Below are 28,000 nucleotides of genomic sequence, written 5' to 3'. Positions count from 1 at the left end.
GCAAGACTTTCTGGGAAATGTAGTTCCTACTGCCTAAAGAGTTGCCGGACGGCGCGCGACCTGCTGGGAAGCGTAGTTCCCTGTTGAAGGGTCCCGCAGCTGGGGCTGGGAAGGCGCGGAGGCAGGCGCGCGGCGGGCAGGCCTGGAGGGGGCGGGTTCGCGCGGGCCTCGAAGCCTCCCGCCCTGCCAGAGAAGAGAGGTCACGGCGTGAAGCTGTCGCTGCTGCTGCCGCTACTACTGTGAAGTCTGAGTGCTGGGCTGCAGCCATGGCCTACTGCCGGCAGGAAGGTAGGGAGGGTGAGCTGCGATGGAGACCGGCCTACGAGGGCCCGCCGGGGTCTTTGCTGCCCCCGCTGGCTCCGGCACCCAGTGAACCCGCTGCCGGTGCTGGCACCCTGAGGCGGCCCGGGGTACCCTCCTCGGGACCGTTGGAGCCGGCTAATTGGCGGGGTTGCTGATGAGAAAACCGAGACCGGCGGTTCGAAGCTGTTCCAAGGTCACGGCGAGGCTCGAACTGGGATCTCAGAGGGACCAGCTCATGGGAGTTTAGAAACTAGATCCGAGCCGGTAAGGGAAGTGCTGAGTCACGTTTCCTCTGGCTCGCAATTGGGAATTTATTGTCACTAATTATTACTATCGCTCTTACCACATACCACGTGTTACAATTTGCACGCGCCTTGTAACTGTCCTGAAAAGTTGCCACACGAGTTAGGTGGTGTGCTGGAGTGATAGAAGTACCACCCACGAGAACACTTATTGAGCCCAGCTTCATAGGCACTCTTCAAGGAGCTTTATAGGGCTTATCCTTGGCTTCGCAATGACCTTTGTTAAGTCAGGCTTTGCTAAGACCCAGAGTGACTTGGCTAAAGCCACGCAGTGGATAACTCGTGGAGCTGGGGTTTGAGCCATAGCAGTCCAGTTCCAGAACTGCACTGTCCAATCTGGTGCCCAGTGGGTTCCAGGGAGCCCTTTTCTGGGAAGACCCCACACACACACCCCCCCACACACACACAAGTTGGGTTTGGAGAGTTCAGAAGCCTCCAGGCCTCTCATTCTACAAGCTGTCAATCTTGAAAAATGAGAACTTAAAAGAAGTTGATCTTCATTCATTCATCAGATATTCATGAAGAACTTTCTCTGGCCCAGGTGATAGGGATGGTGGACACCTGAGAAACTACAAAGAGAAATTCTTTGGTGAATAATTCAGGCCCCTCAGTTTAATTCAGGGGATCTGAAGCCCAGAGAAGTTGACCTACCCAAGGTCATACATCAAGTTAGGGGAACAGCTTAATCTAAAATGCTAAACCTCTTCTTCACCCCACCTTGCTTCTAGAGCTCCTCTTTTCCTGGGTCATAAAGCCATAATACTCACTTTTATTGCTATGAGTACTATTTTTGCTTATTAATACTTAATTATGCCATAGACGAAAGTCCTCTGCCCTCATCACTTTGTTGGACAGTGGGTCTCATTTTTAATTTTCTTTTTATGAGTCTAAATTAGCATGTAATTTTGAGCCTTTGGGGTATAATGAGGCTGTGCAAATCAATAAAACCACTCCTTACCCTTGAGGTAGGAGTCACAGGTCCTCTGGGAAGTTGAGGCGGGTTCCATCTTCCACCAAATCATGGGTCCTTATCTTTTCCTGGTTCAAAGATCTCTCTCGTTCTTAGTTTAGGGATAAGAATTGAAAAACACTCAGGCCTTCCCTAGTTTATATCCACACCCACTGTCCCCTAAATCCCCAACTTTTTGTTTTTGTACCCACCAGTTTTTTTTACACTTTTCATGAAACTTAGAAAAATGATCACAGACTCCTTGCCATGTAAGGGCTTATATGATCCAAGTTCCACCTGATCTAGCTCCAGCCTGATCTCTAACCACTCTGTCACGGCTCAGAAACACTGGCCTTTTGGTTCTTTCTTTTGCATCCTTTAGCTCTTCCCATGGCTGGCTCCTCATCCTATAAGATTTAGCTCAAATGTCACCTCAGAGAGGTTTTCCCTGACCCTCGGTGTCTTGCATATCCTAAAATTTCTGAAATTACCTTGTTTATGTTTGTCATCTTATTTCCTGTCTCTCTTCCCCCACTGAGCTAAGAGAATTAGATGGGTTGCATTCCCAGGATCTAGCACACGGCCTGGTCTACAAATGGGTGCTCAAGTCTTTATCAAATAAACTGCATACATGTACAGTCTGTTCTGATTGAATCACTAGCCTGTGCAGATTTATTTACTTCAGGGGTCCACCCACCACCCAGTCTCAGGGTAAAGCTCTTAGCCTGACATTCAAGGCATTCCACAGCATGGCTCAGCCTTGCTTTCTGGCCTTCGGCTGCCCACATTCTTCTCTGCCAGCACCTCACTGTTCCTTTTCTTTAATTTTCTCCTTTTCTAATGCTGAGCCAGCCCTCTCCTGTTGTTCAGTCAACAAACATTTATTACCATTTACCGCACATATTAGTAGTGAGACAAGTGACAAAATCTGCCCTCATGGCACCGTGGACTCGTCTGGGTTGGATATGCTCAGATTCTGATGTGTACTGATCCCATGCATGTTCACATTACCCCTTCTGAGAAAAGGTGAGACCACTCATCCAATAGTTTCCTCTAAAGTGCTTAATGGTAATAACCATCCTGTCTTCCTGCCCCTCTGCTGCATGTCCTAATCCAGAGTTCAGTTTCTCCATTGACTTTTTTCTTTCTTTTTTTAGCAAGAGAGAGACAGGAAGGAAGAGAGATAAGAAGCATCAACTCATAGTTGTGGCACTTTAGTTGTTCATTGATTGTTTCTCATATGTGCCTTGACTCGAGGAGAGGGCCCCAGCTGAGCCAGTGACCCCTTGCTCAAGCCAGTGACCATAGGATCATGTCAGTGATTCCTCAGTCAAACTGGTGACCCTGTGCTCAAGCTGGTGAGCCTGCGTTCACGCCAGATAAGCCCATGCTTAAGTCGGTGACCTCAGGGTTTTGAGCCTGGGACTTCAGCATCCCAGGTTGATTCTCTGTCCACTGACTGTGCCACCACTGGTCAGGCTCTCCATTTACTTTTTCAACAAATATTGATTACTCACTATGTTCTGGGCACTCTGTTCCAGGCTCTGGGAATACTGCAATGAATGGAAGAGACAAAGCTTTGCCCTAAGGAGCTGACAGTTGGTAAATAAATATATATTATGTTAGGTGAGGAAAAGTGCTTTGGAGAAAAATAAAGTAGGATGAGGGGTATGCAGAGTGATCAGGGAAGGTGTCATCTGAGCAGGTGGTATGAAGACATCGGAGGGAGTGTGCTACTGTTGACCAGCCTATGCAAAGGCCCAGAGGGATGTGTGTGCTCAGCACATTCAAGTAAACACCAGAAGGTGCTGGATGATGGGAACAAATAGTGGAAGATGGGGTCATGTGAGGGATACAGATCTTTCCAGACATATTTGAAGCTAGGGCCAACCTGATTTGATGATAGAGGTGTGAGAGAAGACAAGAGTCAAGGATAGCTGTACAGAGAGTAAAACTATATAATTGGGGGTGTCTTGGTATCCAACTGCTCAGTCCTGTTCTTTGCCCCACTCTGAAGTCCTGCTTTCAGAGAGAACCCTGAGGCCTTGAATTCCCACCCTTACCAGGGTCCTGGGATGGGAATTGATTTACTTTTAGTTGACTTCCCCTCCAGCATTCTTCATCATCAGAGAGCACTCTTCTGTCAGCGGTTCCACTTCTAAAACGTTATTGACATCTCTAGCCTCTGATTGCCTCTTTTCTTGGCCATTTTGTCCTTGGCATTTGATGCTATCTGAGTGGGATTTCAGGGGAGAGCAGAAACTCTTTCACTTTCTTTGTTTACCATGGTAGGTAGGCTGAGGTGGTGGGGACACCTCATTCCCTGGGACCCCAAGAAGGTGCCTGATTACCCTACTAGCTGGCATTTTTAGGACTATGTCTTTCTTTCATAGTAGGGTCTGTTAGGAGTAAATAAGTATTGTCTTTGTGTTTACTTTTTTAAACATTCTAGGAAGCAAAGGCCTGGAAATACATATATTTCTTACTATAATCACAATATCACCTTTGTCCATCCAGTACAACCTTTAAGAGGGATGTCCAGGAGGTGCTTGAGAGGACTTGGTCCTATGGGAGAGACCTGGAACATTCTTGGTGGGACTGTGGTAGGCCTGTGATTCCCACACCTGGCTTACTACCTCTGAAGCCAGTGAGCAATGTAAATGATGTGCCAGAGAGCTTGATTTAACTTTTGTTGGGTGAGGGCTGGCCTCTGGGCCTCATCATTGGTCTGGACCTAGCTGAGATCTTAGTAAACAAAATTGTCAGAGCTGAGCTGAAAAATTTGCTGTCAGCTTATTCTGCGTAGCATTCAGCATTTTTGCAGGTTGCTTTCAAGTGTTCTGAAAACTGTCCATGATTACCAAGGTCATTAGGTACTTTAACGTGTCCTGGCTGCCTGGTCCAGATGCTTTCCCAGGCCATATGGGAAAAGCAGTCTTCTCTGAAACAGATGTGAGGTCTGGAGGCAGAGACCAGATCCAGGCATGGAAACTTCAGGTAAGGTAGAGGTCCAGGTGCTGTGCATGCAGAGGGTCACCTGTCATTACTGTTACCAAAGGTGAAAAGCTCCAAGGTGCCTTTTCTCTGTCCCCTCAACTGTCCTTTTTACTGGAAGTGTCACTCTTTTTTGCTGTCACCCCCATGCTTTCCCCAGGCCTCTTCCTTAAATATGGCAGCCCAAGCATAGGCCCAAAATTTTTTCTTTGGTTTTTCTTAGCATACCTGTGACTAAACTATCTTAAACATAAAGGCAGGGGTGGGGTATAAAAGAAATATGCCAGCAGCAGTCAGAGAGCCACATTTCTGCAGGCCTAGCCTCTGCTCCCACAGCTAATTCACTCCGGGCCACTGACGAAGGCCCTCTCCAAGAGCACATTTGGATGGTGCCTGGAGAAGTCTTCAGTGCCAAGCATCTCCATCCTCTTCTAGACGAGAGTCCTATCATTCCAGATCTCCTAGGTCAGCGGGGGTAGTTAGGGGTATAGAATTTATCTTTCCCTTCACCAGGTAGCTTAGAAGAAACCTCCTGTTTATGCCCTCAGCAAGCACTCATTGACTTAATTCTAAACTTCTTGGTCAAGGATTTTGGGTCAGAATTAATTGTGTGGAACAGTTATTCCTGCCCAAAGCTCCTAGGGTAGTGTTTGAGTCATGCTAAGTACTCAGTGTCAAGCTGTCATTATTACTCTTATTTTGTGTGTTGTGGGGGCTGAGCAGGTGTGTGGAAAGGATCTCTATAGTGTGGCCTATGGAGTCTCAGGGCTGGGTTCAAATTCCAAGCCTGAGTGAGCAACTCACTTCCCAGAGCCTTTGGCTCATCACGTTAAAATGGGTCTCCTGTGAAGGTCATGACAAGATGGCAGCCACTAGCTGACATGTAGGACCAGCCCCTTCAGGGACTGCCGGGGAAACTGATGACCATGCAGCACGTGTGCACTGAGAAGAACATGCTCCCCACCCACAGAGGGAGTATCATACAGATACCTGCTGTGTAGTTAGCTGATGGCCGCAGGTTTTAGGAAGGTGAGCACACGTGCCAACAGCTACAAGGTGTAGGGGAGAGAGAGTCGAGGAGGGAGTCCAGTAGGTGAGGTGCCTGCCTTGCCATTTCCAGCTAGTTGGTTTTTAGTCATTGATCTGGGCCTTGCTCGTTACGCTGTGTCAAATGAAGGTAAGAAAACTTTACAGGGTCACTGTAAGGCTAGATGAAGTGAGCTATGGAATACTTTTATCCTGTTTATTCAGTACTGATTCTCTTTTCTGTGCCTGCCATGAGTAGAACCTCCTCATATAAAATGAATTTGGCTCCCACCAGTTTGCTTTTCTGGAAGCTCAGGACCCTCTGGCAGCCAGGTACATAGGTCTGACTAAGACGTCTTTCTGGTGCTGATCTTTGGAGGGCATCAGTCCTAATCCTGCTGCTCAACCTATTATGTTCAGGTTAGATGATTGTTCTAAAAATTAATAAACAAGCTGCAGATTATCACAGCAGTTAATAACCTCAGCACTTCAGTGAAATAGCCCCTTCTCTCCCAGGCCCACTTTTTGGGAAATAGCCCCCAGGCCTCATGGACTGTGGTGAACTGCCATAGTGTCCCCCATCATCTTGATCTCTTTCTTCTCCCAACTATGATTAGGAGCCCAGCAGGCCTAGAAGAAGCCTTGACCTTCAGCACTCCCAGACTCCCTGCCTTTCAGAGGCAGGTGACTGAGGTATTTTGCCACAAGGTATCTTCTAGGACAGACTTTAGTGGCTACATCAGTTGAGTGGGCTGCATAGGTCTGCTGGCTGGCACCCACTGTGCACTTCTCACCTTGTCATAGTTCTCATTCTTTTTTTTTTTTTTAATTTATTGATTTGAGAGAGAGGATAGAGAGAGAAAGGCAAAGGGAGGACCAGGAAGCATCAACTCATAGTAGTTGCTTCTCATATATGTCTTGACCGGGCCAGCCCAGGGTTTTGAACCAGCGACCTCAGCATTCCAGGTCAATGCTTTATCCACTGCGCCACCACAGGTCAGATAGTTCTCATACTTGCTCAGACTTTTTGTATCTTGAACCTTGTGGGTAAATCCCTGGGGAGCTAGAAACAAATTATCTTTTTTTAAATTCAATTTATTTAAACAAACAACAACAAAAAAGTTCATCATTTCTTTCATTCCCTCCCCCCATCTCAGCAACCACAGATCTGTTCTCTATATCTATGAGCTTGTTTTTTTTGTTTGCGGGTTGTTTTGTTTTTGTTTGTGTTGTTTTTATTTCTTGTGACACAGACAGACAGATAGACAGGAAGGAAGAGAGATGAGAAGCATCAATCCTTCCTTGCAGCACCTTAGTTGTTCATTGATTGCTTTCTCATATGTGCCTTGACAGGGGCGGGGGGACTACAGCAAACTGAGTGACCCCTTGCTCAAGCCTGAGACCTCAGGGTTTCAAACCTGGGTCCTCCGCATTCCAGTCTATCCACTGCACCACCACCTGGTTAGGCTGAGCTTGTTTTGTTTGTTTGTTTGTTTGTTTGTTTGTTTACAGAGACAGAGTCAGAGAGAGAGATAGACAGGGACAGACAGACAGGAACAGAGAGAGATGAGAAGCATCAGTCATCAGTTTTTCATTGCGCGTTGCAACACCTTAGTTGTTCATTGATTGCTTCTTTATATGTGCCTTGACCACGGGCCTTCAGCAGACCGAGGAATCTTTTTGCTCGAGCTAGCGACCTTGGGTCCAAGCTGATGAGCTTTGCTCAAATCAGATGAACCCACGCTCAAGCTGGCGACCTCGAGGTCTCAAACCTGGGTCCTCCGCATCCCTGTCTGATGCTCTATCCAGTGCACCACCGCCTGGTCAGGCTAAGCTTGTTTTTTTTTGTAGATTCCATGTATAAGAGAGATCTTGTATTTGACTTTCTCCTTCTTATTTCACTTAGCATATTCCCTCATAGTCCATCCATGTTGTTGCAAATGGCAAGATTTTATTTTCATGGCTGAATAATATTCCATTGTAGATACACTGTAATTTCTCTATTCATCCAGCAGTAGACACTTAAGTTGTTTCTATACCTTGGCTATTGTAAACATGGGGTGCATATATTTTGGGGTTTTTTTTAAGATTTTACTTAATGATTTTTATTTTATTTATTCATTTTTAGAGAGGAGAGAGAGAGAGACAAAGAGGGAGAGAGAGGAGAGAGAGACAGAGAGAGAGAGAAGGGGGGAGGAGCTGGAAGCATCAACTCCCATATATGCCTTGACCAGGCAAGCCCAGGGTTTCGAACCGGCGACCTCAGCATTTCCAGGTCGACGCTTTATCCACTGCGCCACCACAGGTCAGGCTACTTACTGATTTTTAGAGAGATGGTGTGAGAACGAGAAGCACCAATTCATAGTTGGCACTTCAGTTGTTCATTGCGTGTTTCTTGTATGTGCCTGGACCCAGCAAGCCCAGGGCCTCGAACCCGGGACTGCAGTGTTCCAGGTCAACACTCTGTCCACTGTGCCACCACAGGCCAGGCCTTTTTTGGCTATTTTTGTTTTTCATGAATAAATTACCCATAAGTGGAATTGTTAGATGATATGGTAGTTCTATTTTAATTGTTTAAGAAACCATCATACTGTTTTCCATAGTAACCCATTTATAGTCCCACCAACAGTTTACATGACTTATTGTCATGTCTCCTTATGTTCACCAAAACTCATTAGTTCTACTTTTTTTCCCCATTGATTTAAGAGGGAGGGAGAGAAACATCAACTCGTTTCACTTAGTTCCATTTAGTTTATACACTCATTGATTGCTTCTCATATGTGCATGGACCCTCCCACCCCCCGACCAGAAGTCAAATTTGTGACCTCTGGCATGCTGGGTCAAGGCTTTATCTACTGAGCCAACTGACCCAAGTCCTCTAATCTTTTTTTTTTTTTTTTTTGTACTTTTCTGAAGTGAGAAGTGGTGAGGCAGAGAGACAGACTCACACTGCACCCAGCTGGGATCTACCCGGCATGCCCACCAGGGGACAATGCTCTTCCCATCCGTGCCGTTGCTCCCTTGCAACTGGAACTATTCCAGTGCCTGAGGCAGAGGCCATAGAGCCATCCTCAGCGCCCAGGCCAACTTTGCTCCAATGGAGCCTTGGCTGTGGGAGGGGAAGAGAGAGACAGAGAGGAAGAAGAGGGGGAGGGGTGGAGAAGCAGATGGGCGCTTCTCTTGTGTGCCCTAGCCGGGAATCAAACCCTAGACTTCCATATGCCGAGCTGACGCTCTACCACTGAGCCTAATCTTTTTTTTTTTTTTTTTTTGTATTTTTCTGAAGCTGGAAACGGGGAGAGACAGTCAGACAGACTCCCACATGCGCCCGACCGGGATCCACCTGGCACGCCCACCAGGGGCGACGCTCTGCCCACTAGGGGGCGATGCTCTGCCCATCCAGGGCGTCGCTCTGCCGCGACCAGAGCCACTCTAGCGCCTGGGGCAGAGGCCAAGGAGCCATCCCCAGCGCCCGTGCCATCTTTGCTCCAATGGAACCTTGGCTGCGGGAGGGGAAGAGAGAGACAGAGAGGAAGGAGGGGGGGAGTGGAGAAGCAAATGGGCGCTTCTCCTATGTGCCCTGGCCAGGAATCGAACCCAGGTCCCCCGCACGCCAGGCCGACACTCTACCGCTGAGCCAACCGGCCAGGGCCTGAGCCTAATCTTTTTGATAACAGCTATTCTACCAGGTGTGAAGTGATAATTCATTGTGGTTTTGATTTGCATTTCTTTGATGATTAATGATATATACAGTGTGTCCGTAAAGTCATGGTGCACTTTTGACCGGTCACAGGAAAGCAACAAAAGACGATAGAAATGTGAAATCTGCATCAAATAAAAGGAAAACCCTCCCAGTTTCTATAGGATGATGTGGCAGCATGTGCGCATGTGCAGATAGTTGATGACGTAACACCGTGTATACGGCAGAGCAGCCCACACCCATGCCAGTCGAAATGTGGACGGTAGAGGAAAGTGCAGTGTGTTCTGTGGCTCGCTAAATTCAAATCTGTGACCAAAGTGCAACGTGAATATCAGCACGTTTATAAGGAAGCGCCACCACATAGGAATAACATTACTCGGTGGGATAAGCAGTTGAAGGAAACCGGAAGTTTGGTGGAGAAACCCCATTCTGGTAGGCCATCAGTGACGAGTCTGTAGAGGCTATACGGGATAGCTACCTAAGGAGCCCTAAAAAAATCTGTGCGTGAGCCCACATCGAACTGCACTGAATAGGTATGAAACTGGGAGAGTTTTCCTTTTATTTTGTGCAGATTTCACATTTCTATTGTCTTTTGTTGCTTTCCTGTGACCAGTCAAAAGTGCACCATGACTTTACGGACACACTGTAGAGCTAATTTTTTCATATACCTGTTGGCCATCTGTGTATCTTCTTTGGGAAAATGTATAGTCAGATAACCTGCCCATTTTTTTTATCAGATTTTTTTTTGTATTTTTTGTATTTTTCTGAAGTTGGAAACAAGAAGGCAAGTCAGACTCCTGCATGCTCCCGACCGGGATCCACCCGGCATGCCCACCAGGGGGCGACGCTCTGCCCATCTAGGGCGATGCTCTATTGCAACCAGAGCCATTCTAGCCCTGAGGCAGAGGCCATGGAGCCATCCTCAGCGCCTGGGCCAACTTTGCTCCAATGGAGCCTTGGCTGCGGGAGGGGAAGAGAAAGACGAAGAGGGGGAGGGGTGGAGAAGCAGATGGGCGCTTCTCCTGTGTGCCCTGGCCGGGAATCGAACCCGGGACTCCTGCACACCAGGCTGACGCTCTACCACTGAGCCAACTGACCAGGGTTTATCAGATTTTTTAATGCTATCAAGTTGTATGAGTTTTTATTATATTTTGGATATTAGCCCCTTGTCAGATGCATGATTTGCAAATATTTTTCCAATTCCGTAGGTTGCCTTTTCATTTTGTTGATGGTTTCCTTGCTAGGTGGAAGCTTTTTAGTTTGGTGTTGTCCAACTTGTTTATTTTTTCCTTTTGTTGCCTTTGCTTTTGATGTCAGGTTAAAAATAATCTTTGCCAAGACCCATGTCAAGGAAGTTGTTGCCTGTTTTCTTTTAGAGTTTTGTAATTCCAGGTTTGATGTCTGAGTCTTTCATTCATTTTGACTTACTTTTGTGTATATTATAAAACCGTGGTCCAGCTTTATTCTTTGCATGTGGCTGTCCAGTTTCCCCAACAGCATTTTTTAAAGAGGCTGTTCTTTCCCTATTGTATATTCTTGACTCCTTTGTCGTAAGTTAATTAACCATATGTCCTTGGGTTTCTTTCTGGACTCCACTTTGTTCCACTGATTTATGTATCTGTTTTTATGCCAGTGTTATACTGTTTTAATCAATTTACTTTTGCAAAATAGTTTCAAATTGGAGGATGGTGCCTCCAGCTTTGTTCTTCTTTCTCAAGATTTCTTTGGCTATTTGGGATCTTTCATGGTTCCATGCATGTTGTTCTATTTCTGTGAAAAATGCCATTGGAATTTTGATAGGGATTGCATTGAATCTGTAGATTGCTTTGGGTAATATGGACATTTTAATAATATTCTTCTAATCTATGAGCATGGAATATCTTTAAATTTATTGGTATCTTCTATTTTTGTCATTAATGGCTTATAGTTTTCAATATACAGGTCTTGCACTTCCTTGGATAATTTATTCCTAAGTATTGTATTCTTTTTTTTCTTTCTTTCCTTTTTTTTTTTTTTTTTTTTACAGGGACAGAGAGAGAGTCAGAGAGAGGTATAGATAGGGACAGACAGACAGGAACGGAGAGAGATGAGAAGCATCAATCAGCAGATTTTCGTTGTGACACCTTAGTTGTTCATTGATTGCTTTCTCTTCAGCAGACGGAGTAACCCCTCGCTCAAGCCAGCGACCTTGGGTCCAAGCTGGTGAGCTTTGCTCAAACCAGATGAGCCCGCACTTAAGCTGGAGACCTTGGGGTCTCGAACCTGGGTCCTCTGCATCCCAGACCGACACTCTGTCCATTGTGCCACCGCCTGGTCAGGCCTTAGTATTATATTCTTTTTGAAGCTATTATAAATAGGATTGTCTTAAAATTTCTCTTTGTGATAGTTCATTATTAGGTTATAAAAACTCAACAGACTTTGTATACTGATTTTGTGTCCTGCAACTTTACTGAATTTTTAGATCTAACAGCTTTTTTTAATGGAGTGTTTAGGGTTTTCTATACATAATATGTCACCTGCAAATAGTGATGGTTCATTTTTTCTTTCCAATTTGGATGCCTTTTATTTCTTTTTGTTGCCTAATGGCTCTGGCTAGGACTTCCAATACTATGCTGAATAAAAGTGCAAGAGTAGGCATCTTCTTTTTTTTTTTAATTTAATTTATTTATTTTTTACAGAGACAGGGAGTGAGTCAGAGAGAGGGATAGACAGGGACAGACAGACAGGAATGGAGAGAGATGAGAAGCATCAATCATTAGTTTTTCATTTGCGCGTTGTGACACCTTACTTGTTCATTGATTGCTTTCTCATATGTGCCCTGACCATGGGCCTTCAGCAGACTGAGTAACCCCTTGCTGGAGCCAGCGACCTTGAGTTCAAGCTGGTGGGCTTTTGCTCAAACCAGATGAGCCCGCGCTCAAGCTGGCGACCTCGGGATCTCGAACCTGGGTCCTCTGCATCCCAATCCGACGCTCTATCCACTGCGCCACCGCCTGGTCAGACAAGAGTAGGCATCTTTTTATATTTCCTGATCTTGGGGAAGTTCTTCAGCTTTTCACCATTGAATGTGATGTTTGCTGTGGGCTTGTCAGATATAGCCTTTATTATATTGAGATATGTTCCCTCTATACCCACTTTGTTGAGAGTGTTTATCAAAATGGGTGTTCGATTTTGTCAGATACTTTTTCTGCATCAATTGAGATGATCATATGATTTTTATTCTTCAGTTTATTAATGTGGTATATCACATTGACTGATTTGCAGCTGTTGGACCATCACTTCATACCTAGAATAAGTTTCATTTGATTATGGTGTATGATCTTTTTATTATATTGATGGATTTGGTTTGCTTATATTTTGCTGAGGATTCTTATTACATCTGTGTTCATCAAAAATGATGCCTGTAGCCTGACCTGTGGTGACGCAGTGGATAAAGTGTCGACCTGGAAACACTGAGGTTGCCAGTTCGAAACCCTGGGCTTGCCTGGTCAAGGCACATATGGGAGTTGATGCTTCCTGCTCCTCCTTTCTGTCTGTCTGTCTGTCTCTAAAATGAATAAATAAAAAAAATTTTAAATGAAATAAAAAATAATGCCTGTAGCCTGGCCTGTGGTGGTGCACTGGATAAAACGTAGACTTGGAACGCTGAGGTCACCAGTTCAAAACCCTGTGCTTACCCGGTCAAGGCACATATGGGAGTTGATGCTTCCTGCTCCTCCCCTTTTTCTCTCTCTCTCTCTCTTTCTCTATTTCTCTCCTCTCTAAAATGAATAAAGTCTTTAAAAATAAATAAATAAATAAATAATGGTTAAAATGGCAAATTTTATTTTTAAAATGATGCCTGTAAGGCCCTGGCCGGTTGGCTCAGTGGTCGAGCGTCGGCCTGGCGTGCAGAAGTACAGGGTTCGATTCCCGGCCAGGGCACACAGGAGAAGCGCCCATCTGCTTCTCCACCCCTCCCCCTCTCCTTCCTCTCTGTCTCTCTCTTCCCCTTCCGCAGTCGAGGCTCCACTGGCGCAAAGATGGCCCGGGCACTGGGGATGGCTCCTCGGCCTCTGCCCCAGGCGCTGGAGTGGCTCTGGTCGCAAGAGAGCGACACCCCGGAGGGGCAGAGCATCGCCCCCTGGTGGGCAGAGCGTGCCCCTGGTGGGCGTGCCGGGTGGATCCCGGTCGGGCGCATGCGGGAGTCTGTCTGACTGTCTCTCCCTGTTTCTGGCTTAAGAATTTTTTATTATTAAAAAAAAAAAAATGATGCCTGTAATTATCTTTTCTGTGGCATCTTTGTCTGGTTTTGGTATCCGGGTAATGCTGCCTTATAAAATAAGTTTGGAAGAGTTCCTCCTCTTCAAATTGTTCTTCCTTGAATATGTGGTAGAATTTACCAGTGACGCCCTCTGGTCCTAGACTTTTGTTTTTTGGAAATTTTTTGATAATTAATTTAATTACTAATAATAGTAATCAGTTTGTTCAGATTTTCTATTTCATCATAGTAGGTTGTGTGTTTCTAGTAATTTATTCATGTCTTAGAGGTTGTCCGATTTGTTGAAGTATACTTGTTCATAATAGTCGCTAATGAGCTAGGTCAGTGGTCGACAGATTCATTAGTCAGCAGAGCCAAATGTCAGCAGTACAGTGATTGAACTTTCTTTTGAGAACCAAATTTTTTTAACTTAAACTATGTAGGTAGGTACATTCCTTATCGAGGTAGCACCTGTACATGGTATTTTGTGGAAGAGCCACACTCAAGGGGCCAAAGAGCCGCATGTGGCTCAGAGCCGCAGTCTGCCGACCAGGGAGCTAGGTGATCAAGAGGCCCCCCCTAGGTGGCAGCTGCAGAGATTGAGGTACCAGACACATGTAAAAGCTCCCCCTGGGAGATGTTGGTGCTCTGGAATACAGCAAAAGAAAATACAAACATGGTGCCCCCAGACTTCAACCCCAGAGTGTTCCATCAGAGTGTGTCAAATTATACTAGATGCGTCAGTCCAACACTGTAATATACACAGGAGATCCTCCTTCACTTTAAGTTTGGGTGTGATCAGCTGCCTCTTAACTGGACCCTGGAACAGGCCCTTTAAGAGCAGTTCCTCAGCCTGACCAGGCGGTGCCACAGTGGATAGAGCGTCAGACTGGGATGCAGAGGACGCAGGTTTCAAACTCCGAGGTTGCTGGCTTGAGCACGGGCTCACCAGCTTGAGCACGGGGTCACTGGCTTGAGTGTAGGATCATAGACATGACCCCATGGTCGCTGGCTTGAGCCCAAAGTCACTGGCTTGAGCAAGGGGTCACTCACTCTGCTGTAACTCCCCCCCAAGGCACATATGAGAAAGCAATCAATGAACAACTAAGGAGCCACAATGAAGAATTGATGCTTCTCATCTCTCTCCATTCCTGCCTTCCTGTCTGTCCCTTCATATCTATCTATCTATCTCTCTCTCTCTCAAAAAAAAAAAAAAAAAAAAAAAAAAAAGCAGTTTCTCAGATCACTGTAATCTTGTGGGTCTTGGGACACGGGTCCTGTTGGTTTTTGAAGTTAGGTGTTGGGGGGCCTCATCTCTCGTGTGTGTCTTAAAAGCCAGGATGCTCTATGTGGGGTTTCATCCCTTCGCTCCTCAAGGAGAAGCACCAGGTTTTGAGTTCTCTGTCGTTTGTAGGTCACCACGATGGGGGGATGAGGTTTATGATGAGATTGTGTCCCAGCCTCTAGGCCTCTCTACTTCTTACTTTGATGTAGTTTTCTTCTCATTTGCCCAATATGCAGTTGTCACTCAGACAACCTAGGTTTTTTTAAAAGTTATTCCATATGTACCTGTAGACACAGCGTGTCCATGGGAGAAGATGGAGTTCAGGTTTTCCTACACTATGATCTTGAACCCTCTTCTTTTTCGTTGGCTTTTTTTTTTTTTTCTGTCCCTCAAGCTCCACCCACCCATGCCCTGTTCCCAGGACAGTGAAAGCAATTTACATAGTCTGGGAAGTGGGTGTGCCCAGCAGCAGGCATTCTGAGCATCCCTGGCTTAGGAAGCCATTGTCATTCCACAAGTATTATCTGAACTCTGACTGACCAAAGATCCTTGCAAGGCTTGGGGAGGAAGGGAGATGTGACCAGTGTATGAGGTGCTCACAGGTTGATGGGAAATAACATGGACAGTCAAGCACTGTGGGAAGACTGCTTTCTCTCTCTCTCTCTTTCTTTTCTCTTTCTTTCTTTCTTTCTCTTCTCTCTCTTTTGTATTTTTATTGAGAGATAATATGCAGAAACTAAAGGGAGAATTTATTGGTTTGCAAGAAGAAAGAAGAAAGGCGACCTTGGAGACAGGTTTAGGTTAGCCTGGCATGAGCTGCCACTGCCCACTGCTCCCCTGGTGGCAAGTCTTGTGAGATCCCTTAGAGCAGGGGTCTCAAACTAATCCACGGGCTTACTTAATTTTATCCAAAATATTTTGAACTTCATGGATTAGTCTGCAGGCCGCACAAAGTTGTTCGGCGGGCCGCGAGTTTGAGACCCCTGCCTTAGAGTTTAGGAGAAAGAGAGGAACAAGGTAAACATTCCTGGAAGGGGACGAGGAGAAGGAGGAGAGGGAAGGGAAAGGCATAGGCGTATTCCCAGAACAGAGAACAAGACGGCTTCTTTCTTGATGGGAAGAAGGAAGACTTCTTGCACCGCTGGGATGATAGCAAATTTGGGAGCTAAAAGTAGTTGCATTTGGTAGGATTGGGGCATCTCATCTTTCATGTGAAGGATACATATGGTGGGATACATATGGTAGACAGGGTGTGCTATCATCCTCCTCGCCCAAGACCTTGGTGGAGTTTTCGTCCCAGCCATAAGTACTCAGTAAAAGTGGGTGCTAAACTGTGAGTTGTGCAGAGTCAGTGACTCAGACCACAGAGGACAATTTGTTGGTCACCTCACTTTGGGGTTGGGACAGTCTTCAACCTTGGTTTATTTGACTCTTTTGGGTTAGGGCTGATTCACTGCTCCTGAGTAAAGGAGCCTTCTGCTCTCCAAACTCTAGGGAAGGATCGAATCATATTTGTGACCAAAGAAGACCATGAAACTCCAAGCAATGCAGAGCTGGTGGCTGACGATCCCAATGATCCATATGAGGAGCATGGTGAGTGATGTGGGGCTGGGGGGAAAGTTCATTGTTCAAAACTGTGTTCCCTGACTTAGTGGTAGAGTGTCAGCCTGGTGTGTGGATTTACTGGGTTTGATTCCCAGTCAGGGCACATAGAAGAAGCAACCATCTGCTCCTCCACCCCTCACCCTCTCCCTCCTCTCTCTCTATCTCTCTCTTCTTCTCCTGCAGCCATGGCTCAGTTGCAGCAAGTTGACCCCAGGTGCTGAGGATGGCTCCATGGCCATGCCTCAGGCACTAAAATAGCTTAGTTAATGAGCAATGGAGCAGTGGCTCCAGACAGGCAGAGCATTGCCCCACAGGCAGCTTGCCCGGTGGATCCCAGTTAGGGCGCATGCAGTAATCTGTCTCTCTGCCTCCCCACTTCTCACTTAAGAAAAAAGAACAACTTTGTTCCCATTTTGTCCTAGCCAAGGCTGAGTTTTCAGATATGCATCTCAGCCATGGAGCATCTTTCAGGACAGTGAGTCTGTCTCCCTCAGAGGTGTAAGGGGCTGTTTGGGGGCCTTTGTTCTGATACCTTTCCTGACCATTAGGCTAGAACCTGAGTTTCCCCTCACGGAAGTCTTCTGCCTCTTTTTTTCTTAAGTTTTTGCATTGGCTTAAGCTGCTGATTGGGTTCTTCCCATGATTAAATTTTGGGGAGGTAGTCCTAGCCAGTTGACTCAGTGGTCGAGTGTTGGCCCAGCGTGTGGATGTCCTGGGTTCGATTCCTGGTCAGGGCACACAGGAGAGGTGACCATCTGCTTCTCCATCCTTCCCCCTCTCCCTTTTCTCTATCTATCTCTTCCTCTCCCACAGACAAGGCTCCACAGGAGCAAGTTGGCCCAGGCGCTGCGGATGGCACCATGGCCTTGCCTCAGGTGCTAAAATGGCTCCGGTTGCAACGGAGCAACAGCCCCTGATGGGCAGAGCATCACCCCCTGGTGGGCTTGCCTGGTAGATCCCAGTCAGGTGCATGTGGAAGTCTCTCTCTTTGCTTCCCTGCTTCTCACTTAAGAAAAATACAAAAAAAAATTTTTTTTGAGGAGATGTCAGTGGATTTTAGCCATTCCAGATAGTTGACAGGGATCCTCCTGTTTAATCAAGTTACCAGACTGAATTCTGCCATTTCTGTAGACTCTTAGCAAGCAGGCACCGAAGAGCCACACACCTTGTTCTATGAAGTAGAAAAACTCAATTGAGATAGAAGGACAGTTTTCTAGCAGCAGGATTCAACTAACCTAGTCAGCACTATTCCACACAACTCAACTAATGGTCACTTGGGCCCAGGGCATCACTCCAAAAACTTTGGACTGTGGACTCTAGGACTTACTAGGACTTAAACCAGCCTGTGTAAGGTGGCTGTGTGTGTGTGTGCAGTATTCTTAAATGGACCATATATCGTAAACAGTACCACTACATCAATCTAAAGCATTTCCTGACATCCAGGTGGTTGGAAGAGCTTGTAGGAGCCACCTGTAAAGTATGGACTCCCTGGTTGAAATTTTTCAAATGCTAACTAAAGTGTTTCTTCTTAGGTAGGACACTATTTACTACCCTTATTGCTCCTTGGGGATTAGAGGAAAGCTCACGAGGCATTATCTAGCACCCTTTCAGGAATAGTAGGGAGTGCAGACATTATACAGAGATTTCTGAGAATGACAGTACAGTTATTTGTTAATTTTTTTAACACCAAAACAGTACTTTATTTTGTAAATTTAACCCCATTATTACCCCTGTGTTATATGGTTTGTTTTTAGCTGTCAAGTGTACAAGGTGAAGAAAACATGTAGTTCGAACGGGGCTGCACCTGGAAACTAAAGTTCTTAAACTCCATGTACATGTTTAACACTGCTGGGTCCAGAGTCCATCTGTGAACCCAGGGTGGCCAGCAGCATGTTAAAGCTACACTATCTGGACAGCTTATTAATTCTGCATAAATCAGGTCAATCAAGGTGTCAACCTGTAACAGACTGTGTACTTTTAATTGAACATGGCAAAATATTCACTGTTTTGAAATTTACATCATCATTTGATGTCAAACAATGAAGCAAATCCCAACAGTATATACAAAAACAGCTTTGCATTTACAAAAGATTGTTTCCCATACTGATTAATCCAGGCAGCTAACTTATTGGTTTATGCAACTTTATTGAAGAAAAATAAATCAATTACTAGCAGAGCTATTAGTTGATCACTCATCCATTGACAACTTACATCATCTATTCAGTGCTATATTAAACAGTGTATTGGAAGATAGATGAACTAACAGCTCCAGGCCTCCTAACAATTTAAATGAAAATTACAAAAATGTTTGAGACCCTATTTTGGAATACAAAAGGTGTTTGACTTCCAATTTCCATTCTCTGTAGAACAAGAACAGGTCATTCCTTTATTGACATGCATAAAATACATCACATTTTCTGTTCTGCTGATGCTATAAATTCAATACCAATTCTCCAGCCACATCAGTTATGAGCATAAAGTATATCATGTAACCTCAGATCTCTAACAGTGGAAGGCTTAAACAGAATGGATGCTGCTAGAATAATGCTGCTTCCTTTGATGCGACAACTGAGCATCCATCTCCCTCCCCCTCAGATGATTTCTTCAGCATGTTAGAGCAGTGAGGAATGGTTTTAGTCTCATAACCAAGTTAGAGTGAAGACATTGGCCACATAATACACATGCTCCATTTTTTAAAAAATTCTGAATCTTGGGCAACTGTTCTCTTTAATCTACTTTACAGTTTCTAAAAGCAGTTATTGTCCAGAGCTGGAAGAACTTAAGTCTTCTCAGATGAGCATGTGAATGAATGGAGGGAGGTAAACAAAAAATAAAATTAAAAAAGATGAGGTCTGATAGGGGAGCAGCCGGATAAGAAAAGCAAAAAAGGAACAGTAATTTAAAGTTTATTCCAGCTATAATGCAGGTTTTTCTGACTTTAAGGTAGCATCACGTGGCATACTTCTGAGTCCATTCCTGAGATATTCTGTTGTATTTATCTGTGTCTGTTTTATAGATCCGTGCAATCTCTGGCACTAGGGGGTCATCTGGGTTTGGATCACATAGCAGTGAACAAATGGATAAAAGAACTTTAGAAATAGTTAAAGCAGGAGACCACTGTGATCTTAGAATAGTGAGACAAATGCTGCCATTACTGTTAATATTTGGATAATAAATTCTTGTTGTAAATGCAACCTTAGGTGGTTTGAAGGCGTAGTCTGTAGGAAAATGAATTGTCAAAAAGAATACACCACTTTAGCCTGACCAGGCGGTAGCACAGTGGATAGAGCGTCGGACTGGGATGCGAGGGACTCAGGTTCAAGACCCTGAGGTCGCCAGCTTGAGCGTGAGCTCATCTGGTTTGAGCAGAAGCTCACCAGCTTGGACCCAAGGTCGCTGGCTAGAGCAAGGGGTTACTCAGTCTGCTGAAGGCCCGCGGTCAGGGCACAAATGAGAAAGCAATCAATGAACAACTAAGGTGTTGCAAAGCGCAACGAAAAACTTATGATTGATGCTTCTCATCTCTCCGTTCCTGTCTGTATGTCCCTGTCTATTCCTCTCTCTGACTCTCTCTCTGTCTCTGAAATAAATAAATAAATAAATAAGAATACACCGCTTTGATATGGGCTGTCATTAGGTCCCATAATTGTGGCTTGCCAATGAAACATATCATCCCCAACTGGACCTATAGAACATTGTGCTGGAGGGTCACGGGCCAAATCACTAAGTTCCTTATTAATCCATTTCAGCACCATAGTCTTGCTTTGCATCTGGCTCCTCACTATCTCGGTGTGTGCTCAAAGGTCCGGCCAAAACTCTTGATTATCCCGGCAGCAGGGAAAAATTGTCTCTTCATCTCATGCCAGTTCTGCCAGACACAGGCGCTGAGGGGCCGGGGCCTCCCTCAAGCTGCAGTCTTGGCCTCCTCCCCGTGCAGCAGCTGGTGCCTCCCTGCCCTATGGGGCTCACGCGCACCACACAGCCACAAGATGTCTGCTCTCTACTTACTGATTTTTAGCAAGAGAGAAAGGGAGAGGGAGAGACAGGAACATTGATCTGTTCTGTATGTGCCCTGACCAGGGATTGAACCAGCAACCTCTGCACTCCTGGACAAAGCTCTAACCAACCAAACTATCCAGCCAGAGCTGACTCATAGTATTTTTTTTTATTTTTTTTTATTTTTATTTTTTTGTATTTTTCTGAAGCTGGAAATGGGGAGAGACAGTCAGACAGACTCCCGCATGCGCCGGACCGGGATCCACCCGGCACACCTACCAGGGGGCGATGCTCTGCCCACCAGGGGGCGATGCTCTGCCCCTCCAGGGCGTCGCTCTGTTGAGACCAGAGCCACTCCAGTGCCTGGGGCAGAGGCCAAGGAGCCATCCCCAGCGCCTGGGCCATCTTTGCTCCAGTGGAGCCTCGGCTGTGGGAGGGGAAGAGAGAGACAGAGAGGAAGGAGAGGGGGAGGGGTGGAGAAGCAGATGGGCGCTTCTCCTGTGTGCCCTGGCCGGGAATCGAACCCTGGACTTCTGCACGCCAGGCTGACGCTCTACCACTGAGCCAACCGGCCAAGGCCACTCATAGTATTTTTTTTTTTAAGATTTTATTTATTCATTTTAGAGAAGGGAGAGAGAGGGGGGAGGAGCAGTAAGCATCAACTCCCATATATGCCTTGACTGGGCAAGCCCAGGGTTTCGAACCAGCGACCTCAGCGTTCCAGGTCGACGCTTTATCCGCTGTGCCACCACAGGTCAGGCAGTATTTTTATAAAAATTGAATGCATTTGGTCCTGGTCAGTAGGCTCAGTTGATTAGAATGTCATCCCAAAACACCAAGGTTGCAAGTTTGATCCCTGATCAGGGCACAAAAGAAATCAACTGGTGAACACAGAACTAACTGGACCAACAAATGCTTCTCTCTCTCCTCCTCTTTCCGTTCTCCCTCTGTCTCTTGAAAATCAATCAATAAAAATAAATAAATAAAATGTCTGCCTGGAGACAGCACAGTTCCCTCCTGTTCCTGCCAGTCATTATCAGTACTCTTATTTTTTCTCCTACCTGCTTCTGTCATTTATAGCGGTGTTTTCAACTGCGAGTCTGTAAACCAGTCCACCAGAAATTTCGTGCTGGTCTGTGAAAGAGTTAATCACCCTGATGGTGTATGAAGATTAGAGACCCAGTAATCTTAATCGAATTTGCTTATGCTCAGGGTGATTTCTGCCTTAGTGGTCCCCAAAATAATTCTCCTATTTTCACCAGTCCCCAGTGTAAAAGGTTGAAAACTACTGATTTACAGTATACTGTCGGATCCCATTTGTCTTTACAACCCCTTTTTGTGAATAATTGTGTGAAGAAGCATATAAAACAGAAAACTCTGGGACCCAGGTTCTGAGCTCTCAATTGCAAAATTACTAGTTTTAAAACACACTGCATCTGGGCTTAATTTAATATACTGACTCTACAGTCCATGTGTTTTTACATCATATCCCTAAAGTGCATATTGGCTTCATAGTGTTCTCTGTAAGAAACTGCCATTCTAGCTCACCTTCCTCTGATAAATAATGAAACAAGGGCTCCTGCAGACCTAAACTATTATTGTTATTTCTTTTTTAAGAAAATTAACTTTGCCTGACCAGGCGGTGGCACAGTGGATAGAGCGTCGGACTGGGATGCAGAGGACCCGGGTTCAAGACCCCGAGGTCGCCAGCTTGAGTGCAGGCTCATCTGGTTTGAGGAAAAAGCGCACCAGCTTGAACCCAAGATCGCTGGCTCCGGCTACTCGGTCTGCTGAAGGCCCGCGGTCAAGGCACATATGAGAAAGCAATCAATGAACAACTAAGGTTTTGCAACAGGCAATGAAAAACTAATGATTTATGCTTCTCATCTCTCTCCGTTCCTGTCTGTCTGTTTCTGTCTATCCCTCTCTCTGACTCACTCTCTGTCTTAAAAAAAAGAAAGAAAGAAAGAAAATTAACTTTAACACAGTGACATTGATCAATAAGAGTACATAGGTTTCAGGTAAACATTTCCATAGCATTTGAACTGTTGATTATGTTGTGTGCCCATCACCCAAAGTCAAATCATTTTCTGTCAGCTTATAGTTGTCCCTCTTTATACTCTTCCCTCCACCTCATCCATATTCTTCCCCTACATCCCCCTTCCCCTGGTAACCACTTCACTTTTATCCATGTCCATGAGTCTCAGTTTTATATGCCGCCTACGTGTGAAATCATACAGTTCTTAGCTTTTTCTGATTAACGTATTTCACTTAGTATAACATTCTCAAGGTCCCGAGTCATAAATGTCACTATGTCATCATTTATTTTATTTTAATTTTTTTACAGAGACAAAGAGAGAGTCAGAGAGAGAGAGAGACAGGGACAGACAACAGAAACGGAGAGATGAGAAGCATCAATCATTAGTTTTTCTTCTGTGTTGCGACACCTTAGTTGTTCATTGATTGCTTTCTCATATGTGCCTTGACCGTGGGCCTTCAGCAAACCGAGTAACCCCTTGCTCAAGCCAGCGACCTTGGGTCCAAGCTGGTGAGCTTCTGCTCAAACCAGATGAGCCTACACTCAAGCTGACGATCTTGGGATCTCGAACCTGGGTCCTCCACATCCCAGTCCGACGCTCTATCCACTGCGCCATTGCCTGGTCAGGCACTATGTCATCATTTCTTATGAGTAGTATTCCATTGTGTGTGTATATATATATACACACCATATCTTCTTTATCCAATCCTCTATCAAGGTACACTTCACTTGTTTCCATGTCAATATCACTAAATAATGCTGCGATGAACATGGGGGTGCATGTGTCTTTACATACCAATGTTTTCAAGTTTTGGAGGTAGATACCCAGTAGAGGGATTGTTGGGTTATATGGTAATTCTATTCTTTTTTTTTTTTTAATTCACTGAGAGGAGGGGAGGCAGAGGCAGACTCCTGCATGTGCCCCAACCAGGATCCACCTGGCAAGCCCACTAGGGGGCGATGCTCTGCCCATCTGAGGCCATTGCTCAGCTGCTCCAACTAAGCTTTTTTTTTTTTTTTTTCTGAAGTTGGAAACGGGGAGGCAGTCAGACAGACTCCCGCATGCACCGACCAGGATCCACCCGGCATGCCCACCAGGGGGGATGCTCTACCCATCTGGGCGTCGCTCTTGAATCCAGAGCTATCCTAGCGCCTGAGGCAGAGGCCACAGAGCCATCCTCAGTGCCCGGGCCATCTTTGCTCCAATGGAGCCCCGGCTGCGGGAGGGGAAGAGAGAGACAGAGAGGAAGGAGAGGGGGAGGGTGGTTGAAGTAGATGGGCGCTTCTCCTGTGTGCCCTGGCCGGGAATCAAACCCGGGACTCCTGCACGCCAGGTCAACGCTCTACCACTGAGCCAACCGGCCAGAACCCAACTAAGCTTTTTATTTCTTAGTGTCTGAGGCAGAGGTCAAGGAACCATCCTCAGCGCCCAGGGCCAACTCACTCCAATCGAGCCATGGCTGCAGGAGAAGTATAGAGAGAGAGAAAGAGAAGGGAGAAGGGGAGGGGAGGAGAAGCAGATGGGCACATCTTCTGTGTGCCCTGACTGGGAATCGAACACAGGACATCTGTATGCCAGGCCGATGCTCTACCACTGAACCAAGTGGCCAGGGAGAGAATTCTATTCTTTTCTTTTTTTTTTCTTTTTTGTATTTTTCTGAAGCTGGAAACGGGGAGAGACAGTCAGACAGACTCCCGCATGCGCCCGACCGGGATCCACCCGGCCCGCCCACCAGGGGCGAAGCTCTGCCCACCAGGGGGCGATGCTCTGCCCCTCCGAGGCATCGCTCTGTTGCGACCAGAGCCACTCTAGCGCCTGGGGCAGAGGCCAAGGAGCCATCCCCAGCGCCCGGGCCATCTTTGCTCCAATAGAGCCTTGGCTGTGGGAGGGGAAGAGAGAGACAGAGAGGAAGGAGAGGGGGGGTGGAGAAGCAAATGGGCGCCTCTCCTATGTGCCCTGGCCGGGAATCGAACCCAGGTCCCCCGCACGCCAGGGCGACGCTCTACCGCTGAGCCAACCGGCCAGGGCCTATTCTTAATTTTTTGAGGAACCACCATACCTTCTTCAGTAATGGTTGTACTGATTTGCATGCCCACCAGCAGTGAATGAGGGTTCCTTTCTCTCCACAGCCTCTCCAACACTTGCTATTACCTGTCTTGTTGATAATAGCAATCTAACAGGTGTGAGGTGGTATCTCATTGTAGTTTTGATTTGCAATTCTCGAATAGCTAGTGAAGATGAGCATCTTTTCATGTATCTGTTGACCATTTGTATGTCCAAGAACTATTACTTTTAAATGTTAGTATTATAATCTGTTATTTCTTTGGAACCTGTTTGTGCAGGTATTAAGTTAGCAGAGTTGAGCCTCCAGGAGGCAGCATTAGTTTATGCTTCCAGCACTGAGCTGGCCTGCAAAGTTGGGAAAGGTGATGAGATACGGAGCAAAGAGCATGGGCTCTGAGAATCCTAAGGTCCCTGACTGTCATCTTTACTTGGACCCCGCTGAACCCCAGATACCTCATGTATAAACTGGGATTAGTAATACCCACTGCAGAAGGTTGCTGGTAGGGTTACATGATTTACCACGTATAGCTTAATATACGAGAACATGCACTGCAGATATCAGTAGTGCCAGTGGTTCACTGCCTGCCAGTTCCCATTGCTGTCTGCACCGCCTTTCTTACTAGTGAGAAACCACAGCAGCAGATTTGTTGATCACCAAAGCTGCTTAAGTTAGAGTTAAGAGACAGGGTTGAGCCTGACCAGGCGGTGGCACAGTGGATAGAGCATCGGACTGAGATGTGGAGGACCCAGGTTCAAGACCCCAAGGTCGCCAGCTTGAACGCGGGCTCATCTGGTTTGAGCAAAGCTCACCAGCTTGGACCCAAGGTTGCTGGCTTGTACAAGGGGTTACTCGGTCTGCTGAAGGCCCACAGTCAAGGCACATATGAGAAAGCAATCAATGAACAACTAAGGTGTCGCATTGAAAAACTAATGATTGATGCTTCTCATCTCTCTTCGTTTCTGCCTGTCTATTCCCATCTATCCCTCTCTCTGACTCTCTCTGTCTCTGTAAAAAAAAAGAGAGACAGGGTTGAGCCTAGGCCCAGGACTTTGAAAACTAACTAGCTCAGAGCACTAGACCTGGGTATTTCCCTGGAGTGATAAATCATTTATAATTTTACTGGGCACTTAAGAGTCTTTTTTTTTTTTTTAACAGGGACAGAGAGAGAGAGGGATAAATAGGGACAGACAGACAGGAACGGAGAGAGATGAGAAGCATCAATCATCAGTTTTTCATTGCAACACCTTAGTTCATTGATTGCTTTCTCATATGTGCCTTGACCGCGGGCCTTCAGCAGACCAAGTAACCCCTTGCTCAAGCCAGCGACCTTGGGTCCAAGCTAGTGAGCTTTTGCTCAAACCAGATGAGCCCGCGCTCAAGTTGGCAACCTCGGGGTCTCGAACCTGGGCCCTTCCGCATCCCAGTCCGATGCTCTGTCCACTGTGCCACCGCCTGGTCAGGCTTAAGAGTCTTTCTTAAAGAGTGCTTTCAGTCTCTGTAGTTGACTTATGTAGAAGAATTCTACATCAGTCCTATTTCCATTCATGTCTGTCACAAAGCTGAAGATGAGCTACCATCTTAAAAGCATTTTAGAAAACTGGGAAATACTATTTAGATGTGGACAAAGGTCAAAGGTAAAAAGTTTAAAATTCAAAAGTTAGGGGCATATGTAATATTGAAATGAAAACCCTACTTCCCAACACATGTACAACATGTTAGTTTGATTAATATGGTTAGTCTTCCCCTAAGTTTTTCACTTTTACAACAATGGAATCAGTCCACTCTGGTATGCCACTTACCTTTTCTTTGTAAAACATGTCTTGGACAGCTTCTTAGACAATGCAGAAGGATCAAGCTCCTCGTTTTTACCAGTCCTCACACTGTGTGACTTCTGGGAGCAGCCACAGAGCGAAGGGGGCTTAAGGAACAGGGCCCGTGGTGAGAAGCAGGGATTGGTAGGAGGAGATTAATACCCCAGCTTCCTAAAGCATTTGGGCTTTAAAAAGGTTCTCATCAACCATCCAAGTGATGGCTTCTGCTTTAGACTAAATGGATTTCAGTGTATGGTTCTTAAAGGACAGCCACAGCCCTAGGAAGTGGCTTAGAATATTGATCAGTGTTGCAGGTGGAGAAAATTGCCAATAGTAGCTTCTCTCCACCTGAGCCAGGATTACTGGATTTGCTCCAGGCATTTGAACCTGATCTAAGAGGTAGGTCCACAGGCAAGTTCCTGCCAGCCAACAGTGATTACTGTTCACCACTTAAGTGGCCTGTGAGGACTGGACTTGGTTTTACTTTTTCTGAAACCTCAGGGCGCATCTCTCACATTTTCCCTACCCATCTCCTATTCCAGGATTGATCCTGCCAAATGGAGACATTAACTGGAACTGCCCATGCCTTGGGGGAATGGCCAGTGGCCCCTGTGGGGAGCAATTCAAGTCGGCCTTTTCTTGCTTCCACTATAGCACGGAGGATGTCAAGGGATCAGACTGTGTAGACCAGTTCCGGGCAATGCAGGAATGCATGCAGAAGTACCCAGACCTCTATCCCCAAGACGATGAGGATGAGGAAGAGGAAGAGAAGAAGCCAGCAGAACGTTCAGAAGAGACAGCTCCCAATGAGGCCACCACAACCAAAGAAGAGGAGGGGTCAAGCTAATGAAGGCCATGCTGTAGCACTGGACTGGACTACGGCCTTCCACCGTAGAGTGATATGAACCTTTTGCAAAATGCCTTTTGGTCTCTCTCCAAGAAAGTGTCTTTCCCTCTATTGTTCTGTGCACTGTAATGTACAAAATAACTTATTTTGATGATCAGGGGTCTTGGCCCCTTAACATATACACTGAAAAAAAATGAGGTTTTATGTATGTGTCAGATAATTCTATCCGTGAATGTTGCTGCCGCTTCAGAATTCTCTTCTCCGATTACTCCAGATTTTGCCACCTTGAAATAATGTGCTGAATATTATCAGCAACCAAAAATCATTATCTTGGATTGTCTCTTGTGAGTGAGATGATTTATTCTGATTCATTATCTCCCTTTTAGTAGATTTTATAACCATTTGGGAAATGAAATAGAAACAACATCTTTCTTTAAAACTGCTGGAATGGGGCCATTTCTAATACAAGAGGCCAGATAATCAGATCCTTGTTTCTCAAAAACCATCATGACCTTGAGTATGTGAGGAGGTACCATGCTTTGTTTCTGATACATTTTGGTTTCCATTTTTACATTGGGCTCCAGGTTTTCTTTTTAGAAAGTGGAGCTTTGGATCCTCCTATTCACAGTCCCTTTCTAAATGAAGAAAAAGCTGTTTTCTGCTGTACTTGTTATTCCAAAAGCCCTGGTTTGGGGCCTGTGTTCACGCTGGCTCTATGTCAACCTGTTCAGGTGCAATGTTCTCAAGAGGTGGGGACCTACTTGGTACCAAAGTAACAACCAAAAAGGAAATGTGAATTTAATGGTCAATTAAAAAGAAAACATGGTTTTTTACCTGA

The 28,000-nt window shown here is 45.8% G+C and overlaps 2 protein-coding genes and 1 pseudogene across 2 annotated transcripts in view; 2 read left to right on the top strand and 1 right to left on the bottom strand.

Moving 5' to 3' along the window:
• Positions 1-28,000, top strand: part of XPC (XPC complex subunit, DNA damage recognition and repair factor) — a 286,669-nt gene that overhangs the window by 75,973 nt on the left and 182,696 nt on the right. The gene's annotated exons all lie outside the window — the stretch shown is intronic.
• CHCHD4 (coiled-coil-helix-coiled-coil-helix domain containing 4) lies at positions 68-28,000 on the top strand. The gene is made up of 3 exons (XM_066245233.1): positions 68-288; positions 16,294-16,392; positions 26,858-28,000. The coding sequence occupies exons 1-3, from the start codon at positions 267-269 to the stop codon at positions 27,160-27,162; spliced, it is 426 nt and encodes a 141-aa protein (XP_066101330.1). The 5' UTR covers positions 68-266; the 3' UTR covers positions 27,163-28,000.
• Positions 18,739-20,174, bottom strand: LOC136314166 (ubiquitin-conjugating enzyme E2 D3-like; annotated as a pseudogene).

The sequence above is a fragment of the Saccopteryx bilineata genome, chromosome 10, assembly GCF_036850765.1.
Source record: "Saccopteryx bilineata isolate mSacBil1 chromosome 10, mSacBil1_pri_phased_curated, whole genome shotgun sequence".
Classification (NCBI taxonomy): Eukaryota; Metazoa; Chordata; class Mammalia; order Chiroptera; family Emballonuridae; genus Saccopteryx; species Saccopteryx bilineata.
The sequence above is the reverse complement of the archived record's forward strand: the minus strand, read 5'-3'. Positions and strand labels throughout refer to the sequence as shown.

Excerpts from the sequence above, each read along its gene's own strand:
- CHCHD4 (XM_066245233.1), top strand. The coding sequence starts at position 267 with ATGGCCTACTGCCGGCAGGAAG. Across the intron at positions 289-16,293 it reads GGCCTACTGCCGGCAGGAAG|GGAAGGATCGAATCATATTT; the intron begins GTAGGGAGGGTG and ends TCCAAACTCTAG. Across the intron at positions 16,393-26,857 it reads TGATCCATATGAGGAGCATG|GATTGATCCTGCCAAATGGA; the intron begins GTGAGTGATGTG and ends CTCCTATTCCAG.